This window comes from Hordeum vulgare, chromosome 6H (assembly GCF_904849725.1).
Source record: "Hordeum vulgare subsp. vulgare chromosome 6H, MorexV3_pseudomolecules_assembly, whole genome shotgun sequence".
Taxonomy (NCBI): Eukaryota; Viridiplantae; Streptophyta; class Magnoliopsida; order Poales; family Poaceae; genus Hordeum; species Hordeum vulgare.
This window is the reverse complement of record NC_058523.1, coordinates 29,795,979-29,822,463: the sequence shown is the minus strand read 5'-3', so window position 1 is coordinate 29,822,463 and position 26,485 is coordinate 29,795,979. Positions and strand designations below refer to the sequence as shown.

The window sequence follows — 26,485 nt, the reverse complement described above, 5'->3', positions numbered from 1 at the left end:
ATTCTCACCCGTAGCGATGCTTAAGTCCGTCAGAATCATGTTAGCAATAGCTGCATTTTTCGATTATGAAATCTGGCAGATGGATGTCAAAACGGTGTTCCTTAACGATTTCCTTAAGGAAGAATTGTATATGATGCAACCCGAAGGTTTTGTCGATCCTAAGAATGCTAACAAGGTGTGCAAGCTCCAGCGATCCATTTATGGACTGGTGCAAGCATCTCAGAGTTGGAACAAACGCTTTGATGAGGTGATCAAAGCATTTGGGTTTATACAAGTGGTTGGAGAATCTTGTATTTACAAGAAAGTGAGTGGGAGCTCTGTGGCGTTTCTAATATTATATGTGGATGACATATTGCTGATTGGAAACAACGTAGAGTTTTTGGAGAGCATAAAGGATTACTTGAATAAAAGTTTCTCTATGAAGGACCTAGGAGAAGCTGCTTACATTCTAGGCATTAAGATCTATAGGGATAGATCAAAACGCCTGATAGGACTTTCACAAAGCACATACCTTGATAAAGTTTTGAAGAGGTTCAAAATGGAACAGTCCAAGAAGGGGTTCTTGCCAGTTTTACAAGGTACGAGATTGAGTAAGACTCAGTACCCAGCAACTGATGAGGATAGAGAGCATATGCGCTCCGTCCCCTATGCTTCAGCCATAGGCTCTATCATGTATGCAATGCTGTGCACTAGACCGGACGTTAGCCTGGCCATAAGTATGGTAGGTAGGTTTCAGAGTAATCCAGGAGTGGATCACTAGACATCGGTCAAGAATATCCTGAAGTACCTGAAAAGGACTAAGGAGATGTTTCTCGTGTATGGAGGTGACGAAGAGCTCGCCATAAAAGGTTACGTCGATGCAAGCTTTGACACAGATCCGGACGACTCTAAGTCGCAAACCGGATACGTATTTATTCTTAATGGGGGTGCGGTAAGCTGGTGCAGTTCCAAGCAGAGCGTCGTAGCAGATTCTACATGTGAAGCGGAGTACATGGCTGCCTCGGAGGCGGCTAAGGAGGGTGTCTGGATGAAGCAGTTCATGACGGATCTTGGAGTGGTGCCAAGCGCACTGAATCCAATAACCTTGTTCTGTGACAACACGGGTGCCATTGCCTTAGAAAAGGAACCACGGTTTCACAAGAAGTCCAGACACATCAAACGACGCTTCAACCTCATCCGCGACTACGTCGAAGGGGAGGACATAAATATATGCAAAGTGCACACGGATCTGAATGTAGCAGACCCGCTGACTAAACCTCTTCCACGGCCAAAGCATGATCAACACCAGAACTGTATGGGTGTTAGATTTATTACAATGTAATTCGCATGATGATGTGAGGGCTAGATTATTGACTCTAGTGCAAGTGGGAGACTGTTGGAATTATGCCCTAGAGGCAATAATAAATATAGTTATTATTATAATTCCTGTACCAAGATAATCGTTTATTGTCCATGCTATAATTGTATTGAATGAAGACTCATTTACATGTGTGGATACATAGACAAAACACTGTCCCTAGCAAGCCTCTAGTTGGCTAGCCAGTTGATCAAAGATAGTCAGTGTCTTCTGATTATGAACAAGGTGTTGTTGCTTGATAACTGGATCACGTCATTAGGAGAATCACGTGATGGACTAGACCCAAACTAATAGACGTAGCATGTTGATCGTGTCATTTTGTTGCTACTGTTTTCTACGTGTCAAGTATTTGCTCCTATGACCATGAGATCATATAACTCACTGACACCGGAGGAATACTTTGTGTGTATCAAACGTCGCAACGTAACTGGGTGACTATAAAGATGCTCTACAGGTTTCTCCGAAGGTGTTAGTTGAGTTAGTATGGATCAAGACTGGGATTTGTCACTCCGTGTGACGGAGAGGTATCTCGGGGCCCACTCGGTAATACAACATCACACACAAGCCTTGCAAGCAATATGACTTAGTGTAAGTCGCGGGATCTTGTATTACGGAACGAGTAAAGAGACTTGCCGGTAAACGAGATTGAAATAGGTATGTGGATGCTGACGATCGAATCTCGGGCAAGTAACATACCGAAGGACAAAGGGAATGACATACGGGATTATATGAATCCTTGGCACTGAGGTTCAAACGATAAGATCTTCGTAGAATATGTAGGATCCAATATGGGCATCCAGGTCCCGCTATTGGATATTGACCGAGGAGTCTCTCGGGTCATGTCTACATAGTTCTCGAACCCGCAGGGTCTGCACACTTAAGGTTCGACGTTGTTTTATGCGTATTTGAGTTATATGGTTGGTTACCGAATGTTGTTCGGAGTCCCGGATGAGATCACAGACGTCACGAGGGTTTCCGGAATGGTCCGGAAACGAAGATTGATATATAGGATGACCTCATTTGATTACCGGAAGGTTTTCGGAGTTACCGGGAATGTACCGGGAATGACGAATGGGTTCCGGGAGTTCACCGGGGGGGGGGGGGGCAACCCACCCCGGGGAAGCCCATAGGCCTTGAGGGTGGCGCACTAGCCCTTATTGGGCTGGTGGGACAGCCCAAAAGGGCCCTATGCGCATTGGAAGAAAAATCAAAGAGAAAAAAAAGGAGGAGGTGGGAAGGGAAGGAAGGACTCCCACCCACCAAACCAAGTCCAACTCGGTTTGGGTGGGGAGACCTTCCCCCCTTGGCTCGGCCGACCCCCTTGGGGCTCCTTGAGCCCCAAGGCAAGGCCCCCCCTCTCCCACCTATATATACGGAGGTTTTAGGGCTGATTTGAGACGACTTTTCCACGGCAGCCCGACCACATACCTCCACGGTTTTTCCTCTAGATCGCGTTTCTGCGGAGCTCGGGCGGAGCCCTACTGAGACAAGGTCATCACCAACCTCCGGAGCGCCGTTACGCTGCCGGAGAACTCTTCTACCTCTCCGTCTCTCTTGCTGGATCAAGAAGGCTGAGATCATCGTCGAGCTGTACGTGTGCTGAACGCGGAGGTGCCGTCCGTTCGGCACTAGATCGTGGGACTGATCGCGGGATTATTCGCGGGGCGGATCGAGGGACGTGAGGACGTTCCACTACATCAACCGCGTTCACTAACGCTTCTGCTGTACGGTCTACAAGGGTACGTAGATCACTCATCCCCTCTCGTAGATGGACATCATCATGATGGGTCTTCGTGCGCGTAGGAAATTTTTTGTTTCCCATGCGACGTTCCCCAACAACGCCTTGGTCTGGATCTGGGTATCTGACACCATCATGTTCATCCTGGAGGCCTCATGGTGGCACGGGTGAGATGCCAAGCGAGAGCTCTACGCCTCGGTGCCAACGATGGCAACCCTAGTGGGTGTTGCACTCTTTCAAAAGGCTTCATCGTGGTTCTTCTGTCTGCGTCAGGGTTTCGGGGTGAAGACCTTTATACGTTATGGACCCAGGCGACACTCTGCACCGTTTTCTCTCTCAACGGTGGTGTCGTGGAGCTAGGTGTTCTAGGTCGTAGCATGGGGTTGTGTTCGGATCTTCATGTGTTATTTTTCGATAGCGTAGTCATGTGCATTTTGCGTAATTCAGTTATTTTAAAATCGTCTTTGTAAGAGGGTTATCTTACCATCTTGTATTGTTCAGTCGTGCACCTTTTCTAATTTTTGCTTTATATATAAAATGGAACAAAACCCTATTTCAAGAGTTATTCAAAATCCTAAAGAAAAATATCCACATTGTTACGGATGTAGTATATGCTAACAACACACTCCTCACGATGATATATTCCTAAATCAATGGGGATTATAGCCGTGGATTTGTCAAGTTTTAATCATTATAGGAGAAGGAAAGAACACCAGAGGAAAAGACACAAAAACAAAGGAAGCTGAAACCGTTCAGTTCCTAGCCAAGTTGTCGAAATCACTAGGAGCACTCCTTACAAAGGTCACTTTCACTATCTCAGATTATGACAAGTGTCACATTGTATGTGCGTTATTTATCACAACCCGGTAGTTATTTTATTTTATTTTTAGATTTGTTTATTTGAAATATTTTATCTTTCAAAATCGCGCGTCTAAATTTTGAATCGTTTTCATCGTTGGATTCCTTGCCTTGAGATCTTCAAAAGTAAATAATATATTAATAGGTTTCGACGAACTTTTTTCATGACAAAACAAACGAAAAAAACTGAACCGGAAGCACGTCTTCCCCTTTTCAAGAGGCACGACTGTGCGTCTCACAAAAGCAAATTCGTGCCTTCATGAAAAATAAATCCATAGGCTTTTTCTTTTTTTGAGAGGCATGACAGTGCTTCTCGCAAAAGCAAATCCGTGTCTTCATAAAATGCAAATTCGTGCCACTCGTATAAGAGAAAAAAGCAAAACAAAAATGTACCTCTCGTAGAAGGAGAAAGAACACATTCTTTTTTCTTTTATAAGAAGCATGACCGTTCATTTTGCGAAAGATGGATCTCCTGTGACAAAAAGAAAAGAAGAAAAACTCATTTTTTTTCCTTTTTAAAAGGTATGACTGTATCTCTTATGAAAAATCACGTTTTTTGAGTAATTCTTTTATATTTAAATTGATTTTTTTCAAATCCTAAGAAAAACAAAAAAAAAGAAAACCCAAAAATAAAATATCACTAGAAACGAAAATGGATTTTTTTTAAAAGACACGTGACAACAGTTAAAAACACGCAAAGTGACGCTCTCAGCTCACATTAAATGACCCTTGAAGAGGCTTCGGAAGGCGTTTAGTCAAAACCACTAGTTAGCGAGTATAGCTTCCAATAATTAATCCCACCTTCATAGGTTGCGACGAGTGACGCACTGTATGCGTGCCGATTGTCGCAACCTGGGAGTTTTTTTTTTCTTAGATCCGTATTTTTAAAACGTTTTATCTTCTAAAATGTGTGTCCAAATCTTAAATCGTTTTCACCGTTGGCTTTCTCGCGTCGAGATCTTCAAAAATACATCCTATGTTGATAGATTTTGACGAACTTAAAAAACAGAAAACACGTTTTTTTCTCTTTCTGAGAGCCACGGGTCGTGCCTCTCGCGAAAGCAAAATCGTGCCTCTCGCGGATGCAAAACCGTGTCTCTCACAGAAAAAAGAGAGCAGAAAACATGCTTTTTTCCTTTTCAGAAGAGGCATGGACGTGCGTCCCGCAAAGGTAAAATCGTGCCTTTCGCGGAAGCAAAACTGTGCCTGTCACAAAAAAAACAACAACAGAAAACACATTTTTTTTCTTTTCAGAGAGGCATGACCGTGCCTCTCGCGAAAGCAAAACCGTGCCTCTCATAAAAAAAAGAAAACGTGTTTTTTCGTGTAAAAAAATGCGGTTACAAAAGACCATTAAAAATCCGGAACACCAAAAAAAAATGCAAAAAAACACTAAAAAGGCAAAAACGCGTGTGAAAAAATTGAAAAAAACAAAATCTTAAAGCGCGACACGTGACGGCGACTGAGAATGCGCCAAGTGGCGGCGCGTGGAAGTGATCGCTGGAATGCTTGTGAGCGCATGGTTAATAGTATAGCCAACTGCTGGCTATAAGCCATCTTATAGTCTATCTTATAGCTAGCTCGTATAATAGTTAGTTATAAAAGAGTACTACTTTTATCATATATGACCCATCATTCGTTCTCACAAAGCATCTAGGAGCACGTGCTATCTCTCTTCTTTTCTCTCATTCAACTCATCAGAAATATAGTATTTAATCTTTACAGCTTGCTGACTGTACCTTATTGTACTTGCTCTGAAGGAGTGTTCGCTAAGTAGTTGCTCCTCTTCTAGTTGCTCCACGGAATCACCCATCGGGCCTTATTGGATTTATAACGGCCGGGCTAAGGATGGGCCTCACAGAATTTTGTCTGGGCCTTCCTTCGCGGTTAGACCTCAAACACCCCTAAAAAAAGGTTAGACCTTAAACCCATTTCACCAGCCCACCCCTACTCCTCGTACTCCCGTCTTCTCCGACCACCCGCCTCGCCGGCCGCCACCTTCCCATTCGCGACCCCGCCGGCCGCCACCCACCGCTTCCGCCATCCCATTTTACCAGCCCGCCGCCGCAGCAAGACCGCCACACACCTCTCCGACCAATACATGCTCCAGAGATGCCACTTACTCCGACCCGTTTCCTCCCCCCTCCGCCGCCGCCGCCCCATCCACTCCTCCGCTCCGTCCCAGACCGACGGCGAGGTCGGTGCCGCGACCGACCCAACTCTACTGGGCCGTCTCACCCGCCTCCTCCTCCTCCACCGCTTCCCCGCCGTCTCCCGCCTCCTCTCCTCCTCCCCGCTCACACACGCCCTCCTCCACGCCGCCCTCCGCCGCGTCCGCCTCGACCCGGACGCCGCCCTCCACCTCTTCCGCCTTGCTCCATACTGCCCTTCCCTCCTCGCCCACGCCCAGCTCCTCCACATCCTCGCCCACGCCCGCCGCCTTCCCGCCGCGCGCGCCCTCGTCGCCTCGCTCCTCTCCGCCCGCTCCGGCTCCGCAGCCCCGTCCCTCTTCCCCCACCTCGCCGAGGTGTACCGAGACTTCTCCTTCTCCGCCGCCTCCTTCGACCTGCTCCTCCGAGCCCACGCAGACGCTGGCCAGCTCACCGACGCCCTCCACGTGTTCGATGAAATGGGGAGGTTTGGGTGCCGTCGCACCCTGCGGTCCTGCAACCGCCTGCTCAACCAGCTAGTGCAGGCCGGGGATGTGGGCACCGCGGTTGCTGTGTTTGAGCAGATGCGGTGCGATGGCACACTGCCGGACGAGTTCACGGTGGCCATCATGGCAAAGGCCTACTGCAGGGATGGCAGGGTGACAGAAGCGGTGGTTTTCGTGCAGGACATGGAGAGGATGGGCGTGGAGGTGAATCTGGTGGCATATCATGCGGTTATGGATGGGTATTGCGGAGTAGGACAGACTGAGGCTGCGAGAAGGATTTTGCTGTCACTGGAGTCTAAGGGTCTGTCACCGAATGTGGTGACATATACCTTACTTGTAAAGGCTTACTGTAAGGAGGGGAGGGTGGAGGAGGCTGAGAAGCTGTTAAGGGATATGAGAGAAAATGAAAAGATTGTGGTTGATGAGGTAGCCTATGGTGCGGTGACCAATGGCTATTGCCAAAGGGGAAGAATGGAAGATGCCAACAGGGTAAGATCTGAGATGGTTGGTGTTGGACTGCAGGTTAATTTGTTTGTGTACAACACACTGATCAATGGATATTGCAAGTTGGGGAGGATGGTTGAAGTAGAGAAACTTTTACAGGAGATGGAGGATGGAGGGGTGAGCCTGGATAAATACAGCTACAATACTCTAGTAGATGGGTATTGCAGAGAGGGTTCCATGAACAAGGCATTTAGAACCTGTGATATGATGGTAAGGAATGGGTTCACAGGAACAACACTAACATATAACACGCTATTGAATGGTTTTTGCTCGCGTGGTGCTATTGATGATGCACTTAAATTGTGGTTCTTGATGTTGAAGAGAGGAGTAGTGCCTAATGAAATTAGCTGTAGCACACTGCTGGATGGTTTCTTCAAAGCAGGTAAAACCGAGAAGGCCTTGAACCTTTGGAAGGAAACCTTAGCAAGGGGTTTGGGAAGGAACGTGGTTACAATTAACACGGTTATCAATGGACTGTGTAAGATTAGGAGGATGGCTGAAGCAGAGGAGCTATTTGGTAGGATGAAGGAATGGAGATGCCCTCCTGACAGCTTGACTTACAGAACACTAATTGATGGTTACTGTAAAATAGGTGACCTGGATAGAGCTACTCAAATTAGGGTTGACATGGAACATTTAGGCTTTGCTCCTTCAGTTGAAATGTTCAATTCTTTCATAACCGGATTCTTTGTAGCCAGGCAAAGTGGCAAGGTGAATGATATCGTTGTTGAGATGACTGCAAAGGGACTTTCTCCTAATACAGTCACTTATGGAGCCCTGATAGCTGGACGGTGTAAAGAGGGCAATCTGCATGATGCCTATAATTTGTATTTTGAAATGGTCGAGAAAGGTCTGGCTCCAAATCTCTTTATCTGCAGTGCTTTATTGAGCTGTTTCTATAGACAGGGAAAGGTTGATGAGGCAAATTTGGTGTTGCAAAATCTTGTCGGTACTGACATGATTCCAGACTGCAGTGCAAACACGCTTGATATTGGTAAAGTAGCACATGCTATTGAATCTGTTGCTGGTGGAAATCATCAGTCTGCAAAAATTATGTGGAACATTGTTATTTTTGGGCTGTGCAAATTGGGTAGAGTTTCAGATGCTAGAAATTTGTTTGAGCATCTGAAAGTGAAGGGATTCGTTCCTGATAACTACACTTATTCTAGCCTCATTCATGGTTGCTCTGCCTCAGGTTTTGTCGATGTAGCTTTTGGTTTGAGGGATGCGATGTTGGGCGTTGGTCTTACTCCCGATATCGTGACATACAATTCTCTCATCTATGGCCTCTGCAAATCTGGGAATGTTCCAAGGGCAGTTAGTCTTTTCAATAAGTTGCACTCAAAGGGTATGTCCCCTACTGCTATCACCTATAATACCCTGATTGATGGACATTGCAAGTATGGTAATACAACTGAAGCCTTCAAGTTAAAACAAAAGATGATAGAGCAAGGTATTCAGCCTACTGTATTCACCTATTCTATACTGATCCATGGTCTCTGTACTCAAGGGTATATGGAAGAAGCAATCAAGCTTCTGGATCAAATGATTGAGAATAATGTGGATCCAAATTATGTTACATATTGGACACTGATTCAAGGTTATGTTCGATGTGGTAATATGAAAGAGATTTCCAAGCTTTACAATGAGATGCATATCCGTGGACTTCTGCCTGAAGCCAATTTTACTGGACATGTAAAACATGCAGATCCGGTTGTAAGTTGTAAACAGCCAGAATGTAAATATAGAGAGTGCTAACCTTTTGTTTGTGTGTATATACTTTTCATTACTTGGAAGATGTTTGTCAGTTATGGCTTGCATGAGAAAGCAAATCACAAGGTCCCACCTCTAACTTTCAATGAGCTGACAAAGGTCTTGTTAGCTCATGTTCTCGACTTCTCGTACAAAGTTAGCCTGATCAGTTTTGTTTTTATTGCTTATTTTATTTCTTGTATTAGTCTAATTAGTGTTAGGGTTCTTGTTTCACAAACCAGTTTTTTGTACAATTAGAAGCTTCAAAGATCTACGTGAATCTACTGTAAGAATACGTTCTGATTTATCCATCACACATTATCCCTTTCTTCCTACAACAAAGGGAGAGTACTTATCCAATCAATGTTCATCTTTGGACCGATTTTATTAGGTCACTGACTCAAGAGTTTTATGAAGGGGGTGGACAAACATGCAAACTTCTCCAGTCAAGAAGAGGACAAAGGTAACACTTTTTTTGCTGTCATCATTTTGAGTACTCAGAGCGGCACTCTTTGGTGATAGTCTGTGATATAGATGGAAGTTGGAATATAAATTATTTTGTTGGATTTAAGTGTTCTTTTCATGTGTAGCATTGTTTTTGGATGTGCCTTTTAGTTGTTGTTATTTGTATCTGCACCACACGAATGCTCGGAATATGAGTATCCAAAACTCACTAGATGGTACTCCCTCCTTCCCATAATATAGGAGCGTTTTTGACAGTACACTAGTGTCGAAAACGTTCTTATATCATGGGATGGAGGGAGTATTAAAGATTCTGTTTGTTCTACCAGTCGATGCTGAGTTGCTGACCTTCAAATATTATTCATGGCTTGTCTATGTATGGTGATGTTATAAAAAATAGGTAACCTGGAGCATGTTTTATTTTATATCTCTGGAGCAATTATTTTGTTGGAGAAATTTTCAGTGCAAATAGATAACACGCATGTACCGTTCTTGCTCTTTATCTTCTTTTCAAGGTGCCAAATATCACATTTGTGGCACATGCTTTGTGTCTTTTGTAGGTGCAAATAGTTCAACCGATAAATCATAATGGAGAAGTTAATCGAACTTGATATATACCCCAAAATTCATTTATAATTGCTACCAAGGCAGTCGGTGCAGAAGTATATGTCTTAGAATATAACAAAAGTTACAAAATGCCCATCAAAGCCTCCATTAATTGTGCATGCAATCCTGATTCACCCCCAAGTGTACTAAAATCAAGTGAATATCATGCAATGCCCTTCATTCCGTCCACCATAGTATATCAAAGAGCTGATGAAGGGGATGAGCATAACATGTAGAACCATGCCGTAAGAAAAATACTATGTAAACGATCACGATGCAGGAATGAATTATGTTTTCTATCACATTTGTTCACCATAGTTAGTTGGTCATATATGGCCAAGAATTTGATATTATCTTACAAATAACGAAATGCTGTCAAAAACTATTTGGAATTTCCACCCTCTACAATTTTATAACTCAGCTCATCAATGCATGTGAGCAAGACCTTTTCAAAAGCCACCTGGTCAAATTCCCAAGTAAATATTGTGCCCATTCGAGTACCAACATCACTTGGCTTAAACTCTTTCTTTTCTTGTGCTTTGTCTTCATTAACCTTGATATGATTTTTCTCACAAGTGCCCAGGTGAGATATCAGGGAAGAGAATCATTTCTTTTAGTACCATGTTTTTTTTGCCTTTGGAGATCCATTCCATTAAAAATCTCTAAGATCTTCGATGCAGCTAACATTGGCCTCACTGGCTTCCTTCCCTCGTACTGAACAGTTCTTACAGTGTCCTCGGAGGTCACCTCATCGAAGATGACACCCAGCTTCTTGCAGATAAGGTGCTTTGCCTTGATGAGGACGCCAGCCTGCATCACCATCGCAGATGGAGCCTAGAGAGACGTGAATTTTACGGCGGCGAGGCAGGGAATGAATTATTTTCATATACAGAACTTATGCTCGATGGATTAAAAAATGATCCTACACACAATACCTTTGGTAACATCATGTGGTAGAAACTAGGGTTCTACCGGCCCTCTGCCTTGGTTATAAGGGTAGAGGGAGGTTGGAGGAGACGAGGGCGCCGCGGCCGGCGCGACGGTGCCGTCTCGGCGTAGGGAGGAGGCGACGGCGAGTAGAGGAGGTGGTGGCTAGGGTTAGGGTTTCGGCTCCTCTCGGAGCCGGGCAATAGAATTGTCTTATTGCTTGATTCCAAAAGAGCTGTTTACATCGGTTTATATAATCTCCATAACTTGGACTCTAAGATAACTAAGATAACTTGGGCTAAGCCCCTAATATTATTAAGATAACCGGGCCAGTTTGGCTAACTGGGCCTCTGATCATAACATTTCTCCCCGCCTGCGCAAACAGCTCGTCCTCGAGCTGGATGTCTAGAAAATGTTGGCGGAATTCCTTGAGCTGCTCCCAAGGTGCCTTCGGAGGGTTGAGCTAGTCCGAAGTACGTCGTGCATCAAGGCCTGGAATGTCGCCGGCGCATTGGAGAGACCGAAAAGCATCACCAAAAACTCAAAGTGATCGTGATGGTAGCCAGAACGCAATTCGAGTGTAGGGAATAAGCGTGGCCCTTGTGGCTTTTCCCGGAGCTCCGCCATGATCGGTATAGGAAAACTGACCCTCGTCGTCGTGGTAGCGAGAGCACGGTAATCGAGGCAGAAACGCCACAAGCCCCTGGGCTTGTGAACAAGGAGCACCGGTAAAAGGTCGCTGTGCCGCTGCAGGAGATGAGCCAACAAGGGCGGCTCGGAGTCTGCTATGGCGGTCGACAGCTCAGAGGGAAATGCTGGAGAAGTGCCACCCTCGCCCTTCCACTGCACCATGCGCCCTTGACGCCAGAAAGTCATGGTCAGTGCGTTGAAGTCCCAAAGGATGGGTCCGAGCGTCCGCAAGAAGTTGACGCCGAGGATGAAGTCGTAGTCGCCCAAGTCGATGCCGACGCACGTGATGGCGAAGGACTCGTCGCCGATGAGGATGGGAACCTGCTGCGCAATTCCGTGGCAGCGGAGACGGTCACCATTAGCCACGGTAACTCGGAGCTGCTCGCCGCCCGTCGGCTGGAGGGCCAGGCGATGCATGGTAGACGCATGTAGGAAGTTGTGTGTAGAGCTGTGTCCAGGAGAGCTAAGAGGCGCTCCCCATTAACCGTCACTGGCAATAGCATCGTTGTTTTCGTTCGTATGCCGACAAGGGCATGCAGGGAGACCACGAGAGCGGTGGCTAACGTCGGGGCTGCCGCCTCGGCAAGCTCGGAGGGAGTTGTATCCTCCGCGACATAGTCGTCCGCCTCCAGATAGAAGAGGCGCGGGCAGACGTGGCCTGGCACGTAGGGCTCATCGTAGTTGAAACATAACCCCTGGCGACGACGCTCGTTTTGTTCGGCCGGGGTTAGCCGACGGAACGGTTGAGTTGCTGCTGTGGCGGGCGTCCCTGTCGTCGGCTGGGCAGGCTGGCTGGGTGCAGACAGAGCCGGCTGAGGGGGCGGGCGAGGTGCCTGGGCCGGGAACGCCTGCTGCATAGCCACCGCCCGTTGCTCGAACGCGCGGGCATAGTACATGGCCGTCTGGATGTCCTGTGGTCCGCGCATCTCGACGTCCACGCGGATGTGGTCGGGAGGCCCCCGACGAAGAGCTCGGCCCGCTGGCGAGTCGTCACGCCAGGCGCGTGACACGCCAGGGCCTGGAAGCGGTCGGTGAAGTCCTGCACCGTGGAGGTGAAGGGTAGGCGGCCAAGCTCCGCCAACCGTCTCCCTTGGATCGGAGGCCCGAGACGTAGGAGGCAGAGCTCACGGAAACGCTCCCATGGAGGCATGCCGCCCTCGTCCCGCTCGAGAGTGTAATACCACGTCTGTGCGACAACTCGGAGGTGATATGAAGCGAGCCAGGTGCGATCCGACACTGGCGTCCATTGCCCCCGAAAAAATTGGTCACATTGGTTGAGCCAGCTCAGGGGGTCCTCCGTGCCGTCATAGGTGGCGAAGTCCAGTTTGGCGAAGGGCGGCAGCGTGTGGCTAGGGCCGCCCTGGCGGTACGGCTCGTCGGCGCGGAGTAGTGCAGGGGTCGGTGCCGGGTACCCATCAGGGCCGGCGAAGCTGGAGGGCCCGCCGTACCGAGGGGGTGGCGCCTGGATGTGCGGCGGCGCCGAGGCCGTCGTGTACACCGGCTGTGACGACTCGGTCACCCAGGCCGGTAGCGGCGACAGGGAGGGGGGGAACCGGAGCTGGTGGATCCGCACCCCCGGCGCAGAGGTAGGGTGCTGCCCGGAGGTGGTTTGTGGCGGCGGCGGCAACTGCAGGGTCGGCTGCAGCGGCCCGTCCGAGGGTGCCGGAGGCAGCTGCAGTGTTGGCTGCAGCGGCCAGGCGAGCGCGGCGGTTGCCGCCAGCAGCGGCTGCTGCCAGGGCGGCCAGGACGGGTCGGCGCTGGCTGGTGGTGGCGCGGCTGGCTGCGGCCCGTAGGGCGCGGCCAGGTATAGCCGGATGCCCTGGACGGCGGTAGCCAGGTCGCGGATCGCGCCGGTCAGCTCCTCCGGGGTGAGGACGGCCGGAGGCGGCGCGGCAGAAGAGGCCGGCGCAGGCAGGTGCAGCCCGCCGGCCGTGGAGATCATCGGAGTGGTGGTGGTGGGGGGGGGGGGGGGGACGACGGCGCAACGGTGGAGACGGGCGGCGGTGATGACATGATCGAACCAGAGCCTCGTGATACCAAACTGGTAGAAACTAGGGTTCTACCGGCCCTCTGCCTTAGGTTATAAGGGTAAGAGGGAGGTTGGAGGAGACGAGGACGCCGCGGCCGGCACGACGGCGCCGTCTCGGCGTAGGGAGGAGGCGGCGGCGAGTAGAGGAGGCGGTGGCTAGGGTTAGGGTTCCGGCTCCTCTGGGAGCCGGGCAATAGAATTGTCTTATTGCTTGATTCCAAAAGAGCTGTTTACATCGGTTTATATAATCTCCATAACTTGGACTCTAAGATAACTAAGATAACTTGGGCTAAGCCCCTAATATTATTAAGATAACTGGGCCAGTTTGGCTAACTGGGCCTCTGATCATAACATCATGAGTGCAAGGTTGTTGCATCTTTGAATTAATTTTCTTACTACCTTGTAACATGCCGACATTCTAGGTTATTTTTGCATTTTATTGGCAATTAACACTCTTTATATCAGCAAATGCTTTATTTATAACTGAAATTGTTTATAAAATTTCCATGGAACAGTGTCATAGGTGAGTTAATGTTACGTTAATTGGTCTTCATGAAGTGGAAGGACCAGTTGAACTTGCCTCTGTTTTTTTTAATATGTTAAGGTGTCAAGACAAAAAAAACCTACACAGAATAGTTTTGGTAATGTTATACTGGCTGACCTTGCTTAATTGTCTCCCAAATTCGAGTATTGTTTTAATGATGGAGCAATTCCTTAGGTGTGTTAGTTTTTTTTTTTTTTGTCCTTATGAAGTAGAAGCACTAAAACGTTGAAATTGATTATAGCCTTCATGCTCGCATGTGACACTAATTAAGGCTGATAAAAATCGCAAGGAGAGGTACAGAAAGTACAATGTGTTCCTTTTTATTGTTTTGTGTGGCTTTCTAATCTATCTGTATTTTTCTCCCATATGGTCCTACAGGTCAGAGGAGAAGAAGCACGTCGTGGACAAACACACACCGGGGAAACACCTGGACATGTCATCATGCTATTCTGCACACTGATGGCCACCTGCACATGAATAGGCAAGATTGTGCGCAGCAAGAGGTGGGCAGCTATTTACCTCCAGTTCCTACCTATCCAGTGATTAACTCGTATGCGTATTTAACATTGTCGGGTAAGTAAATATGTCATGATCAGAAGTCATAGGCAATGTGGCATATGCCATTCCTTGAAACTGAAAATTGGAACAGTACAATCTGCAATCCATTCGTGAAGTACATTGTGTATTCAATTGTTTTCGAGAACAATAGGTTTTGTAATCCCTCTCTCATTCTATGTGAAAATGCACCTTGCACTTAGCGGATGATTTGAACATGTTCAGTAACAACCCTAAGCTTCATAGGTGACTGAGGTTTGATGGCATAACACTATACAAGAATGACCTTTAGGTAGAACAGATATACAGCCTGTCCAATTTTATTGTCTCATCGAGTTGTTTGAGATCATTCCTCAACATGATGAATAAATTGGGGTAATTCCAAACTCTTAAGGCCCTTGCCTGGTCAGGAAAATACTGCTTGAACTGAATTGTGGATATGTTGCATTTGCCCCATGTGAGAGAAATAGCATTTTGATATCGTCCTTAGAAAATAGCAGTCTTCGTAAGAAAAAGCTAACAGTATTCTGGTTATTGGTTGTAGAAACAGTATGCTAATTTTGCATTCGCATGCCTTCTGGCTTCTGACTGCATTGAAGGATAAGAGTCCTATGCATATATTGCTTGATCTCTGTCCCAGAGGTTTTACCGATTTAATAGTTCTAGAAGTAAAGAAATCTCAAGGCGTAGGTTTTATCTAATTTTCTGGTGCTTTCAGTTTCAGCTTTGATCTTGCAACTGAACCTGAATACTACTTACTTTCTTGGATGGCTAAACACTGAGGTTATCTATCTTGTGACGTTTTCAACTTTGATCTTGCAACTGAACCTGAAGGGTACTTACTTTTGCGGATGGCTAAACCTGAAAGTCTGAACCTAATTTTGTGACCCAGTGTTTTACCCTCTCGACAAAAATTGTACATTGAGGTCAGTTATCATGAATGTCACCTTTTTCGTTTCGGTTCAGCATGAATCATATTATTACATGAAGTTTTATCTTTGCTCCTCGGCATAGTACTAATAGTTATTTGTCATCTAAGAATTCTGACGAAGTGTTGTGACAGATTATGGGCAGCTACACTTCATGATTTTCCTCTCTAATGTCCATATATTTTGGTCAATGTCTTACACAAAGTTTTGGATTATAGACCACATAAAGTGATCTCACGTGGGCTGTAGGGTTCAGATGTGTGTATGACTAGACGAGCATTTTCCTTGCTGGTCATACTTGCAGCAAGCTATGCGAAACTATATATCCATTAAAATTCAAGTTCCACTTCCATACCACTTTTAGAATTTTTATTGAAAATTTCTCAGAATTAACTGTATGTTAGCATGGTGATTATTTTTTAATACGTAGTTTCAAGTTCACACTGATATTCAGTCGGAAGATATGTAAAAACCAAATTCAACATGAATAGTGATGTTACTGTTCGTCATTATTCCAATAAGGATTTCTTTTTCCTTGCATTCAAATAGCTTTGAGTTCGACAATATATATACTTTTACGTGTTTATACAACATCACCTTCCGCAGCATATTGTATGCTTTTGATAATTTGTGTAAACTTTGAATAGCTTATAGTGTCTCATCATTTTGTTTTCTGTAATATGGTTTCTACCGCCTATTTTTCCCATAAAAACCATGGCTTAGCCTGGCTGAACACGTCAACCATAAACTCCACTAGGTTCCATTAGTAATTTAGTACTCCCTCCATTCCTAAATACTCTCTCCGTCTCAAAATAAATGTCTTAAGCTTAGTACAACTTTATACCGGAGTTAGTACAAAGTTGAAACAGTTATTTTGAGACGGAGGGAAATGTAATTTTTTTATAGATTTCATTTTGAGACGGAGGGAATGTACTAGACTACTAGAGTGAGTAAATCTACACTCTAAAGTATGTCTATATACATTCGTATGTAGTCCTCTAGTGAAACCTTCAAAAAGACTTATATTTAGGAACAGAGTATATTGATGCATATGCATGCATGACGTATCTGTGCATGGGATATATCAGTTAGTTAGCCTGGCATTGTTTTGCCAGCTCAGTCAGCAGATTAACTAACTAAACAAGAAACTCTGATGACATCCAACAGGTGCGCCAATGCATCATGCTATATATATCTCAGATCAGAAAATCCAACATATGGGCGGTAATCGCTAGCATGCCAGCCAACCAACCTATGTATTTATTTTACCTGAAGTGAAGAGCATCGCAACCCGGCCAGCCTATATATTCAGTCCAAGACGTAGTATAGACATAGAGAGCACACAGCCTGTGCCCTGTGCTAAACCCATACAATTACATCAGTATCCGAAGATGAGCTCCTCCGGGAAGTCATCGTGGCCGGAGGTGCTCCACTGGGCTGTGGAGCCGGCAATGCTGCAGATCAAGGACGACAGGCCGGAGCTGTCCATCGACTCGCTGCCGGTGGGTACCATCCCCGCCCCGCCGGGCTTCCAGTCGGACCGTGTCCTCGTCTTCTTCGAGGAAGAGGAAGGGGGCCTCCAGCGTGTCGTTGTCATCCCCGTCGTCGGCTAGCCAGCTAGTCGATCGTATACTCTTGAAGTCTGTGGTGATCTGGTTTGAATGATATGACCGTTATGCAAAACAAATAAATGTACTCCTTCACACACACTGTGTGTGTGTTTATATGGAGCTTGGAATAATACTCTGTCAAGTGTCAGAATTAATTCTGGAATCTGGTGCCTATATGTACGTGTGTCCAGAGTAGAACATGTGTTCATCAATGGGAAGAATCACGGGAAGAATATCAACGATACGAAACAAAATGAGTGAATCTACACTCTAAATTATGTTTTTATACATCTGTATGTAGTTCGTGGTGAAATCTTAAAAAAGAAATTATGTTTAAAAATGGAGGGAGTAGATGTCAATGCTGATGGAGATGGGGGTCCCAAGTAGGTGTGATAGGCTCAAAGATAGAAATGATGTGAGAGTTAATGATCTAGCCAAGGCGAGAGCATCTGCTAAACACAACTATGGTTATTTTGCTGACTATGAAAAATTACATCATACAAGTTCTTCTCTTGTGCATATTACTTCACTAGATGGCATTTATTTAGGTTGTTTTCTATTGAGATGATAGAACACAACCTAGACATTATTACTAGCAAATTAAGGCTACAGATGATTTTTTCCTGGGACAACCTCTTAGAAGACCCTACCTTTGAAAAACATGACAGTTTTATTTCGGCTTGATTGGGAATCACAGACTACCCACAGAGGAGGAGCCGGCTAGTCCATGTATGCTCTGAAGTATGTGGTGGCGATCAACTGATCTGTTCGTAGTTATGTAAACCAAATAAATGTGCTGCTTTCATATATGGGAAACGCTTACCTTCAAGCTTCAGCCGACAGACTGCACGATCCGCCTCCGCGAGGCGATGGATGGGTAGAAGTCTAGATGTGGCGAAAGAGAGGGTCAAAGCTAGGTGCACGAAGTGCAAAAAACAAGAGAAGCAAAAGGAGATACAAGTAGCAGTTCGGAGAGCACATCAAACTGCTCATATGGTCTGCTTGCGAGAGTGGACAAGTGGTGCTTATATATTTTTGAAACTAATGAATCAAGATCATCTGGAGAAGCAAAATACCAAACGCCAAGAGACATGATACTCACTTTACTTACGTACTCCCCCTATTTTTATATACAGGGCGACTATTAAAATTACAATTTGCATCTATACAAAACCACTAACACTAATCGATGCAATATTAATGATGTTTGCCTTGTAGTATTAGCAGAGAAGGACATTAATTATCCTTGCATACATGCATGAGTAAGATCATTGGCTTGATATGTATGAGAAAAAATACACATAAATTTACACGGTAAACAAGGAGACAAGTTGTCTTGCAACATTGACTTAGAAAGCATTAACTTTTGCCTTGATACCTGTAATATAAGTTTGTGGCCTTGTATATAAAAATGGAGGAAGTACTATGCTTAACTATGTGCCGGATCATGGCTAATCAAATACTCCATGTGTCGCTGGCTAGTTGTTTCCCTCCTTAATTATGTCCACTCTTGGGATTTGCTTTGCTACATACTACCGTCTTACACGATTGATCAATTTACAGTAAACACTCGTTCCTCGGGACAGAACTCTAAGGCTGACCATAGTGGGAATACTAGTATCATATGCATGATACTAGTATATGATACCACATCCGTAATGCATAGTATCATATGTTAGTATCATAGTGTAGTTCATTTATTGTCATGCAAGACACATAGTAGCACATCATTTAATATGATACAATATCATGATATGATACTCAACCCTATCTTTCTTCATTTAATTCTATGCCACCTCATCGAAAATGCTTAGTTCACTAGTGGGGACGGGGCCTTTAGCCCCGGCCCGTAAGGGGCTTTAGTCCCGGTTCATCAACCGGGACTAAAGGGACGGGACTAAAGACCTAACCTTTAGTCCCGGTCCTGTTCCAAGCCGGGACTAAAGGTGCTCCACGTGGGCGCCTCGTAGCACCCCAGGGGCAGGCCCTTTAGTCCCGGTTCGTTACACGGACCGGGACTAAAGAGTTTCAGATTTTGTTTATTTTTGGGTTTTTTTTGAATGAAATTATTTTTGGGTTTTAGGGTTTTAGGGTTTAGGTGTTCGGGAGATTAACGTGATGCCTCGTTTGGTGTTCGGGAATTAGTTTTCATATAATTTTTATAGAAATAATTATGCATATATATATAAGATTAACTTATCTTACAAGCGAGCATATATATACAATTATATGAAGATCTGAATTATGGGACTAGAGCCCGTCTATTCGATTACATGGACGAACATCAGTAATGGCCCCTAGCTACACTGAATTGTCCTTTGTCATCTATAGCTTCCGTCCTTAGAAAGGTCGCAAGCTCCTCTGCAACAACAATCGCGCGTTGATCTGGTAGGACCTTCGTCCTCATGGCCGTGTACTATATAAGAAGAGGAGATGAATATGAATATCAATCATGATAACAAAGAATGACGGGTAAAAATAGAGGTGTGAATGTTCATTGCTTACGTCGAATCTGTGATCCTTGTGCTCAGAGGTAAACGTGCGAATGGTCTCGCAAACATAGTATCCGCATAGACGCGTCCCCAGTGGCTGCTGGTCGCACTTTACGAGAATAGAATATATATAATCAAAATAATAATCTAGCATCATAAATGTATTGAAAATAGAAGTATATCATACTACTACTTACCTGAGCCGCTCTAAAGGTCAGCTTCTCAGGCTCGATACCGGGAGTCACACACTTGAACCGCTTCCAAACCCTGCTCGACAAGGATAATGATTTGCTAAGTTTTTCATTAATTGATATATCAGAAAATCATCGAAAGAGACCGATAGAGCGCAAGAATGATTGAAATTACCCTTGGAGCATGTCCTGCAGGCTTTGGAACAGTTCCAAGGGTCTCGTTAATGGGTCGAAGCCATCAACTCTTCCCTTATCAATTTGAATGTCCAACAGAATCCAATGGAAGCTGCACATGTATATATATATATATATATGTGTGTGTGTGTGTGTGTGTGTGTGTGTGTGTGTGAGTAACTTATCAATTACACTTATAAGTGAATGGACACAACAGAGTAAAGACCCTCACCTGAAGTTGTATGGAAACAGTATGTGGTCACAGAAATTTTGATCTGTTAGAAACCTTAGAAGGTTTTCCTCCGTCTCCTTGGGTTTATCAGTTAGCGTCGCTATATGTATTTTATCTGGGTCAATAAACCCAATATTTATGATGTTCCTACTTTTACAATCCAGATTCTTCATTCTACATAATAGAGTACAAGTTATATATAGACAATGAATTGAAATAACTAAACAAGTTATATGTAGACAACGAATTGGAAAACTTACAGACAATAGCAACTCATAAGCGATTTGTCGAGGGCGTCGCCATTGTACATCTGGAAGAGTTCATCAAAGTCGATATGGATTTCTTCGGGGCGGCATAGTACTCCCGTGGGACACTCACCACGATCATGGTTCTCCCATTCTTTGATTCACTTAAGTACCATGTATGCAAGTAACGCATATTTGTTGGGAGATCATCTTTGCTGACCAAAGGCGCTCCCATGACAAACTGTGGCTTAGGGGCTACCACAGCCTTGGGTAACATGTCGTCTTCGGAAGCCAGAATGTCTTCAACCGGGATACCCCATTCAGCCGCCCACTTCTTTGCTAATTCGAAATCTTGCCCCTGCACCGGAGGGGAGACATTCTCGGTTAACACCCTGAGGGGTGGGATCGACTGTTTGGCGTGTTGTCCAAGCTGAGGAACGTCTGATTTTTTCTTGCTTGTAGTTGAACTTGATTTGCTCCCACTTGCACTTGCACGTGATCTGCTCTTTTTCACTTCCTTCTGCAATGTGTGTGTATAGTCATCAGGCTTATGGTGTAAGTCATACTGTGATGGAAGGGTCGTGAAGTATTTTGTAAATGCTATTTGCTTCTCGGTGTATTCCGGGCGGGGCTCGGGTTCCTTCTTTTTCATCTGCGCATCATGATGTTCCTTTGCTATCCTGGCGTTTTCCTCGGGGGTACGATCATAAGGTCTGATAGGAACATTAGCATGAGGTACCTTTGGGAGGGGCGACCGTTTGCGCTTTGGGGGGCTCCGTCGCTTAGAAATCGTCGGCGGAGCGTTCTTGTTGGCACGCTTCCGCTTAGTATCCGGAGCGGGCGGCGGCGGAGACGGATGACCCAAGTCCGGCGGCGGTGATCGAGATGGACTCGTGTTGTGCTGGCCGACGTCATGTGGAGGGCTTGGAGGTAATGGAGGTGTAGGCGACCTACGACGACTCGGAGGCGGTGTTGTCCTTGGGGCCGAGCCTGGAAGCTTGATGTAGTTCTTATCCCATAGGATGACTCCACCCAGTACTTCTCCGAGTGTCCTCTCATCTTCGGGTCCAGCTATGTCGAGCTCCATATCATGAAACCCCGCCATGATTTCATCCACCCCGACTTTAGCAAAGCCAGTTGGAATCTCACGGCCATGCCAACGTGCATCAGGGCCAGAAGGTAAAGCTTGTCCGACGACCACCTTCATGGATATGTTCTTGAATTTCTGATGGAGTTTACATGATGTTGACTCCTTGATTCCATCCACGGGGTAGCCGGGACCGCCCTCTATCATTCTTCGTGCATCGTCGGGCGGGGCCTCAGATTCAGCCACGCTGCTTTTCCGCTTAGATGGGGCGCGGGTAATATCAAATGCAGGATCTTCCTGGCGCGCTACTCCTCTAGGCTCATCAATCTGCTTCTGTTGCTCGTTAATCCTGGCAAGCAACTGGTTGAACTTGTCATTCTCCTCATCCTGCTGCCGCTTCTTTGCTCTCTCTCGGCTTCTGTAAGTGTCTTGGTCTCTGGCAAACCCAAGCCACCACGGGTAAGAAGGACCGAAGCCTCGCGTTCGTCCTCCATGTTCGTCATTGCCGAGGACCAGTGTGAGCAAATATTTATATCTATCTGCAGTGAACTTTCTTTTTCCCTCCTTAATTTCTTTCACTATCCTTTTCCAATTCTCCCTGGGTATCCTAAGACCGTCACTGCAGATGAGATCCCTTGTTTCTTCGTCGTACGAACCACCATGCGCAAGGAACCAATTTCTTGCTCTCAATTCCCACTCATCACGGAGTGGTTCAGGTACGATGCCTTTATCTAGCAGATCTTGCTCTTTCTTATCCCACTTTGGGATGGCAGTCTCATAGCCCCCTGTCCCCAGCTTGTGGTGATATTTCTTCTTGTCGGCATTTATCCTGTTCTTTTCTGATAATGCTTGGGCATCTTCTGACTCCTTGTACTCTTGAAATGCCTTCCAGTGATTCGCCTGCTTGGCTAGATACCCCTCGAATACTGACACTTTCTTTGTCTTCAGATAGTTTTTCCATAGCTTCTTCTTCCAGCTACGGAATAGTTCGGCCATCTTCTTTAGAGTCCACTGCTTGACTTTGGCCCTCAGTTTGTCTACGGCGTCTTCATTCTCACATTCTGGCAGGTTGAAATGTGACATGAGATCATTTCAAAGATTATCTTTGTACCTTTCGGTGACATAGTCACTATCGGCTGCCCCTTTGCGCTTGTTCCACTCCCGAATGCTGATCGGGACGTGATCCCTAACGAGAACTACGCATTGCTTCTTGAATGTGTCAGCAGCATTCTTAGGAAGCTTGGGTTCGCCTGTAGGCAATATCACCTCAAAGGTGTAATGCGTCCGTGCATCCAACTTTCTAGTCGGGCCTCGTTTCGTAGCTTTCCTCGATGTCGAGGCCTAAGAGGGAGAAACATTTGTCAAATGAATGTATATGTATACAATATAAAGCTATCTCCAATATTTTTCACATATTACAAGTGATTGTCGAACTTCATATGTATACCTCGCCGGACTTTATTATTTCTTCACTGGCTTCTCCACCGGCTTCTCCATCAGTGGAGCTATCACCTTCTCCGTCATTGGACCTATCTCCTGCCCCATCGGCTTCATCTTCGTGTCGGTCGACCTCCATTCCATATCCGGAGGGGTTTAGATATGACGACGGAGATTCAGCTGGTTCAACGTCGGGGCCGTCTTTGATTATATCTTCGAGAAGTTCTTCCTCTTCGAGGTTCCTGATATGTGGATCCATAGTTCTGCAAAAAACGGACATTTGATTAACTAATAAACTAACAAACTATATAAGAGGGGTTGGAAACTTCGAAGTGTCGTTTTATATAGGAGGACCTTTAGTCCCGGGCCTTGGCTAGAACCTAAACTCTAAAATATGTCTAACGGATTCTCTTAACCTTTGTACCAAAAAAGAATTATTCTATCAGGAACTCCGTTCCAAAACAACTTTAGTCCTGGGTCGTGGCTCCACCCGGGACTCCTAGATTTCTGCATAGTATTCAAAGTAGGAATACTTTTCCAATTTGAGCATTCAATAAGCAAAACCAAATCGTAAAATAAAGTAGTATTCAAATTAGCATGCATTCAATTATAAGCAAATACATCATCTCTTTTGTCCGTACATCGTCGAATATTATCACTAATACTCCTCGAATACTATCATACATATAGCATCACTGATACATCTAGAACCGTAGCGCCCGACGGGTATCGGCGCGGGCAGTGGACACCCAAAGAGAAGGAACCATCACAGGATCATAGCTCCAGTGAGATCCCCGAAGAACCTGCCAGGTATGCTCGAACCTGCCCTCCAACGCAACCATGTAGCGACAGACGTGCTCATCCTCCTCGCTGACACGGTAACGTACCACCTCTGCGGTGTTCGGAAGCCTCGGCACCCTCACTGGCCCACGCGACCGCCACCAAACAAGGATCGGGTCAACGACGGGCTGGCTCCTCACCAACCTACGCCCCCCGGAAGGTAGCACCTCCCAATACCAGCCGGGCGGAGCCCAGTCCCGTACAGGGCCCCTCTGATCAAGCAGGTATCCTCCGCCGAGTCGACGACGAGGATGCGAGATATGCATCGTAAAATGAACTAAAAAATAAACTAGTTCTATTAATTTTCTTGCTAAAAATAAACTATTAACACTTAAGCATATACAATAGCAAAATTAAACTATTAACACTTAAGCATATACAATAGCAAAATTAAGCAATAATCTAAGAAACACTATTAACACTTAAGCATATACACTATATAATAGCAAAATTAAATGACAAAAAATATATTTCTTCTTCTTGTAACTCAAAACTGATTTTTCCTCTTCTTCTATTTGTCCTCTTCTTCTATTTCTCCTCTTCTTCTACTTCTTCTTCTACTTCTACTTCTCCTCTTCTTCTACTACTTCTCCTCTTCTCTTCTTCTACTTCTCCTCTCCTCCTCTTCTAATTTTTTCTCTTCTTCTACTTCTCCTCTTCTTCTATTTTTCCTCTTCTTCTCCTTTACTCCTCTTCTTATTCTCCTTTTTCTTCTTTTCTTCTCCTCCTCTTCTTATTTTCCTTTTTCCTAATTCTAAATATTACTAACCCTAATAATCTAGCACAAACCTAATAACAATAGGAATTAAATGACAAAAAAAATCTTGTTCTTCTTTTCTTCTCCTTTTTCTTCCTTTCTTCTCCTTTTTCTTCCTTTCTTCTCCTTTTTCTTCTTTTCTTCTCCTTTTTCTTCCTTTCTTCTCCTTTTTCTTCCTTTCTTCTCCTTTTTCTTCTTTTCTTCTACTGGCCGGAGTGTTGGGGAGGAGGGGACGGGGGGCTTGCCGGCCGGAGGTGTCGACGGCGCAGCGAGGAGGACGGTGGCGCGCGGCGAGGAGGGCGGCGCGCGGCGGCGGCGAGGAGGACGGCAGGCGGCGGCGAGGAGGACGGCGGGCAGCCTGACGGCGTCGTCGAGGTCGTCGGTGTGCCGCGCTGGGCAGGAGAACGAGAGGAAGAAGAAGAGAAACGAACGATTTGGGTTGGAATTTTTCTAACTCCCGCTTATATAGGTGGATCTTTAGTCCCGGTTCGTGGCTCGAACCGGGACTAAAGACCCCCTTTAGTCCCGGGTGGAGCCACGACCCGGGACTAAAGGCCTCTTTTCGGGCAGACCAGAAGGCGGGAAGCAGGGGCCTTTAGTCCCAGTTGGAGCCCCGCACCGGGACTAAAGCCCCTCCTCGGCAGGCGGCACGCGAGGGGCTTTAGTCCCGGGGCGTGGCTCCACCCGGGACTAAAGCCCCTCCTCGGCTGCACGATAAGTTTAGTCCCACCTCGCCCAGCAAGGGGGACTAGCACTTGTTATAAGCTCCGTCGCAGCTTCTCCATCGAGCTCCTCTCTAAAGCAGGCTTACGGGCCTAAACTAACTGAAAATTGAAACTATATTCGAAATTATGGAGAAAATTCAACCTGAATTCAAAGTGAGTTCACTTTGAATTTAGGTTGAATTTTCTCTATAAATTCTCATATAGTTTCAATTTTTTTCTATTTTCAAAAGTAATTATTTTGACTATCCAAACTATTATCTATTTTGTTATTTTCAATTAAAAACTATGTTTATTAAAAATTCTTTTTGCATATTTGAGAATTTGACAAAACTAAGATAATGAAAAGTGTTTGAAATTGAATAAATAATTCAAAACTATTTTCTATTTTCGAAAGTAATTATTTTGACTATCCAAACTATTAACTATTTTGTTATTTTCAATTAAAAACTATGTTTATTAAAATTCTTTTTGCATATTTGAAAATTTGACAAAACTATGATAATGAAAAGTGTTTGAAATTGAATAAATAATGCAAAACTATTTTCTATTTTCAAAAGTATTTATTTTGACTATCCAAACTATTAACTTATATATTTTTTGAGCTAGTTGACCCTGAAATTGAAAAGCACTACAAATGAACTCTGAAAATGTTGAAAGTTGGCATGCTATCATCATTTCACCCAAATAGCTTGTGTTAAAAAGTTGAGAGGGCTACGACAAAAACTGGATGCACTTCGTGTACAAAACGGACAATCTCTTTCGAAGTATCAGCGTTTCAAACGAGAACTCATATCTTACAAAGGGATTTCATTTTTTGAACTTATTTGAACTCCATACTTTTTGTGTGTTCAAAATGCACCATTCAAAGGCACATCACAAAATTTCAACAATTTCTGACTTCATTTGGTATTCTTCGTGCATTTACTTATTTTTTTGAGCTAGTTGAACCTGAAATTGAAAAGCACTACAAATGAACTCTGAAAATGTTGAAAGTTGGCATGCTATCATCATTTCACCCACATAGCATTTGTTAAAAAGTTGAGAGGGCTACGACAAAAACTGGATGCACTTCGTGTACAAAACGGACA

General features: G+C 45.2%; 1 protein-coding gene across 1 annotated transcript; it reads left to right on the top strand.

Moving 5' to 3' along the window:
* The first annotated feature begins 5,890 nt into the window (after nt 1-5,890).
* On the top strand, nt 5,891-8,909 carry LOC123404110 (putative pentatricopeptide repeat-containing protein At1g19290). Its single transcript, XM_045098032.1, has one exon. The coding sequence runs from the start codon at nt 6,055-6,057 to the stop codon at nt 8,869-8,871; it is 2,817 nt and encodes a 938-aa protein (XP_044953967.1). The 5' UTR covers nt 5,891-6,054; the 3' UTR covers nt 8,872-8,909.
* Nucleotides 8,910-26,485: the final 17,576 nt, after the last annotated feature.